Here is a 5,094-nt window from a genome sequence, read left to right as displayed (position 1 = left end):
GGGGGGTGATTTCCCCATGAAAGCAGAACGCAATTTTAAAACCGGGCAGAAAATTGACGTCATAAAAATCAAAAGTGAGAACAATGTAGGAAGACAACGGCCTGTAAGAAAAACATGCATTTCTTCGTCCTCTCTGCACGGTTGAATAAAAACCATCTTCGGTTCCTGCAGGTGCACAGATTGCCAGAAAACTTTCCAGTACCCGAGTCAGCTTCAGAACCACATGATGAAACACAAGGACATCAGACCGTACATCTGCAGCGAGTGTGGGATGGAGTTCATCCAGTCGCACCACCTGAAGCAGCACATCCTCACTCACAAAGTAGGTTCAAAAGGAAGGCAATACAAAACAGAAACCATTATCTTTGAGAGAAGAGGACACCGAAACGCAAATTTTAAACTTCAGCAAATCATCATACATGGATTTGCTGAATCATCCATATATGATGGATGATTAAAGAAAAATGGAAGTATTTTTCTCACGCTTATTTATCTTGAAATTAAACCCAATACTTCCTCCTTGTGAACTGTTTGTTTTAAAAAGAAGCATTGCAATAAAAGAAAGATGTCTTCATTATTCATGCCAGTAAACATAAGGGAAATTCCAGCAATTCAGTTTCAGGTAAGAATACATACATGAGTCAGTGCAATTTCTTCAACATAAGATCAATGCTTAAAATTTTAACAAGTACGTTTTACTCTTTAGCTGTTATTGATGCCAAGAATGTTTTACTTGAAGGGTTGCCATAAATTCATTACAGCTTGCCTTTGCCATACCATTGTAAAAACACAGTGTTTGCTGCATATTTAATGTTTTTACTATAAATGTTGAATAAACGCTGTTTATTCAAATATTTTGCACTGCGCAGTGCAAAATGTTTATACATTAAACACCATAGAGCTAGGGTATCAAACTCAAAATCGCAAATGTCGTCAAAGGGGCAGTTGTTCCAGAATGTGTTGGTAACATTAACAAATTGTTTAAGATATTAATAAACACCCGTCTCTGCATTTTATGAGTGCTTCTTGAAATTAAATCAACCTGTCGCATTGAATTTGGCAGTACACAAATAAAACTGCTCTGATTTGATTGATGATATTGAATCACACAACTGTTATCTTGAAAGCTCCATTTATGTGACCAGATTTGGCCCCCGGGCCTCGGGTTTATGACACACGTGATGTTGAGTTTCTGTCCAGAGCTCGGCATTTTCTAAGCTAAATTTAAACTACAGATTTGTCTTTCACCTCTCATGTTCTTGCTCTTTAGGGGGTGAAGGAGCACAAGTGTCGCATCTGCGGCCGCGAGTTCACACTGTTGGCCAACATGAAGCGCCACGTCCTCATCCACACCAACATACGGGCCTACCAGTGCCACATGTGCTTCAAGAGCTTCGTTCAGAAGCAGACTCTCAAGGCTCACATGATCGTCCACTCGGACATCAAACCCTATAAATGCAAGGTTGGTCAAATGTTGGTCTGAGGTGGAGATATTTGGATGTATATGTATATTGTTGTAACTTTTCTTTTGTGCACAAAAACAGAGTCATGAGGTCTTGACAAACTAAATGCAGAAAAGGGATACAGAGGACTTTATTAATGTGCCGAGTGATGGCTAACATTTGTGAGGAAAAGGTGAATTGTTTTGCATGCACAATACTTAATAACTAAATGGATTTTTCTAGTTTTGCCCTGTGAGGTAAAGGTCATTGAGGGTCCGGATTTATTGTAAGGATAAACCATTCCAACCAATCTGAGGTGTTCCCTGCTGTCAAAGAAAGTTCCCTTCTTTTCTGGAGTGACCTATGTGTTATAAGCGCTGAGACGATGACCAGATAGCAGAGAGGCTCATGGGAGTGGGAGCCTCCTCGTCCATAGGAAGGATATAGCGGTGCAAACCGCCTTTCTAACAATGGCCCCCCTCAGTCTCCCCAGAGAACAGGGCCCACAAATAGATTTCATCTCGCTTTCTCTGCTGCTCGAGGGAGCTTCCTGTTTTCTCACGGTCCTCTTGGACAGTTTACAGTCCCTCTCTCCTCCTGAAGGAAAGGACCACCCTAATAAAAAAGAATGCAGAGGAAGGACAGCGCAGGAGTTGCCCTTCCCTGTTCTCCTCCTGGCCCTGTCTCAGGGTTGCTTCCTCTCTTTCTGCCTCTAGTTCTTTCTGTTTTTCTTGTGCGAGTGCGCGTTTGCGTGTGTGTGTGTGTGTGTGTGTGTGTGTGCGTACGTGTGTGTGTGAGCGTGTAGGGGTGTGTGCGTGTGTGTGTTAGAAGTGAGAGAGGGAGGGTGAAGACAGAGAGGAAAACAGAAAAACAAGGATAGAGGGAGGAAGAAAGGGTGTGTGTCCTATTGTCTGCACATTCATTCATGATTACGTGTTGCTTTGCTGCTCTGCATTCTGTGATTTAACAGAGAGGAAAAGTCTGAGATTAGCTTTGAGATGCTGCAGAGAAATACATTTTCTAAAGTTATATCGAAGTACAGTTTCATTATTTCGTTATTTTTCTTTTTATGGCAAATAAATTTTAGTTTTGGGCATTTAATACAACTTCCATTAAAAATATTCTGTAAAGTTTTGCTGCTGCAGGCAAATCTTAACATCCACTAAAGTGTAGGACCTTAAATATTAACCTACTTGCAATTTATCATAAGATGTAATAATAGTTTTCCAGTTCAAGCTGGCATAAACATAATACCATTACAATCAGGAAGGCAAGATAAAGAAATATTGCATATTTGATAAGTCTAAATGTTAGAATAACATCTAACATGTCCATGAATTAGCTTAACCTTAAATTTCTGGAATACAAAATGAAATTTCAAACTCTACGTTTTGTTACACTTGTTATGCACGACAATCATTGTTGATGTTGAATACAGTAAATCCTTTACAATTGAGCGATATTGGAATGAAAGAACGTAACAAGGATCCTGCAAAAGACGAAACTGGATTCAGAACAGCTAAAAGCAGCATTGGCATCTCGCTAGCTAATCAGAAACCTTACATCGCATGTAATTTCTTCTCTTTCAGCTTTGTGGGAAGGAATTTAACAGAATGCACAACCTAATGGGACACATGCATCTTCACTCAGACAGTAAACCCTTCAAATGCCTCTACTGCCCCAGCAAGTTCACTTTGAAGGGGAACCTCACCAGACACATGAAGGTTAAACACGGAGTCATGGACAGAGGGTTGGACGAAAGATGTAAGTAGGAAAACACTGCAAGGATTTAACATTTTCGCCAGTAAAAGTTGCTAAACGTTTTAACATTTCCTTAATCTTAGTGTTTCGTCAAAGAGGACGCCTCTGCCTGAACAGCTCCATGGGCCTCATCTCCCACTATAGCCAAGAGGAACCGTTCGACCTCTCCCAGAAAGCTCCAGGCATGCCCAGCCTCCGTCTCTCACAGTCTGACGGCGAAAGCATCCCAGGAAGCTCCTGTCAGGAGGAGGAGGATGAGGAGAGTTTGTACAGAAGGAGCCAGTACAGTCCAGAGGTGGATCAGCAAGAGCCCCCAGGCACGGACCAGTACATTTCTGACCTGAAGGAGGGAGAGGACGATCAGGCTGATGAACTTCGAACTGGCAAGATGCCGAAACTAAAGAAGTACCTGGATAGTTCAGAGGACGAGTCTTTGGAAGGAGAGAAAAAATCACAAGGTCAATTTAGTAATACACGCCGCCTCCTGCAGTCAGAATCCTCTGTTGAGTCTGATGAAGAGGTGGATGAGCAGGGATACGCTGAAAGAGTCCGCTCCGAGTCATTTGACTATGACTCGATTTCAGAAGACGAGCGTGAGGAAAGCAAACAGCCGCTGGATGGTAGTTATGGAGGCATCGACGTAACGGAGGAAAATTGAAAGAGCACACAAAATAAATTACAAGTTAAATCACGAATTAGAGAGTGAGAAAAATTTGTCAATGGCAAAAGTGAGCAAAAGTGTCTCTATTAGTAACCATACAAAGACAATAAATTTTTATTTTGTCTGACATTAAATCGGACAAAACCTTTCCTACTTTAGGTCAGATACAATTTTATAAATGATTTATATGTGCCTGAAATAGCAAGACTCCTTATATACTTTATTACTTTCTTTCAAATTGACATACATTAATATCATAATTCCTTTAAACAACTGGAGAAAAAGATCAAATGAAGATGTTATGGCACCATAAGATCTTGAGATAGAAATCCACAACATTTGAACTAATTTAACTTACAGCTGTGAAATCAACATTTCGAACACACCAATTCATTTGTGACATAAATTAATAAATAGAATAAAATTTAAAAATGAGACATTTGGAAGAAAACTGTGGACAATTTCAAGATGCCCAACAGTATTCGTCTGTTCAAAAATAAACAGATGAACACAAAAAAAAAATCTGAGATTATGTTTTTGTGTTTGATCTTCAATTGTATTTTTAATTCTAACATATTGTGTTGATATGCAGATCATAAAATACACATGGATGCTTAAAGCTGTGAATTGCTACCAATATCAGACATTGGGAATATATTCTGATTTATAAATGGAAATTAATTTGTAAATATAATGAAAGATTTATTTAATGTGCTATTTTTTACAAATCAATTTACAATGTTCACATAATTTTGCTTTAACTGTGACTGAATTGTGTTACTTAGCATGTTTGAAGACAGTTTTTGTGGGAGATCATGCGAAAACCAAATTGTAATCAGGTTTCAACTGCACAAATTTGACTTTTTGTGTAATAAACTGTGATTTAGTTTCTTTAGTGTCTAAATTTTGAATCTGTATGATTTAATAAGACTATTGTTCTCATTTGCTGTGTGGGTTTTCTAGCCTACTGCTGTTAAATTGTAGCAATAACATGTTTCTACTGAATAAACACAAACCTGCAAATTCTCTTATTTATTTTTTTGGAGTAATTTTAAAGATGGCGTTAGATGTCTGACCGACAAGTGCTGCACCAAACATTAGATGGTTGCTGCAAGTTTCAAAAAGCTTGCATTGCTCCCTCTGCTTCTCTTTCAAAGCAGAGGAAGAGGAAGAGAAAACACCTATCCCCTTCTGTCTTTTAGGTTGTGATCAAACAGTGACGGACACAGT

General features: G+C 39.1%; 1 protein-coding gene across 1 annotated transcript in view; it reads left to right on the top strand.

The window, feature by feature from the left end:
* Positions 1 to 4,890, top strand: part of znf366 (zinc finger protein 366) — a 9,663-nt gene extending 4,773 nt beyond the window's left edge. Inside the window, exons 4-7 of the mRNA XM_017306495.1 lie at positions 172 to 322; positions 1,271 to 1,462; positions 3,032 to 3,206; positions 3,287 to 4,890. Coding sequence (XP_017161984.1) covers positions 172 to 322; positions 1,271 to 1,462; positions 3,032 to 3,206; positions 3,287 to 3,861 — 1,093 coding nt within the window. The 3' untranslated portion in view covers positions 3,862 to 4,890. The remainder of the gene's footprint in view (positions 1 to 171; positions 323 to 1,270; positions 1,463 to 3,031; positions 3,207 to 3,286) is intronic.
* The last annotated feature ends 204 nt before the right edge of the window (positions 4,891 to 5,094 follow it).

Source organism: Poecilia reticulata, linkage group LG9, assembly GCF_000633615.1.
Source record: "Poecilia reticulata strain Guanapo linkage group LG9, Guppy_female_1.0+MT, whole genome shotgun sequence".
Taxonomy (NCBI): domain Eukaryota; kingdom Metazoa; phylum Chordata; class Actinopteri; order Cyprinodontiformes; family Poeciliidae; genus Poecilia; species Poecilia reticulata.
Note: the sequence above shows the minus strand (reverse complement) of the source record. Positions and strands in the feature narration are given on the sequence as shown.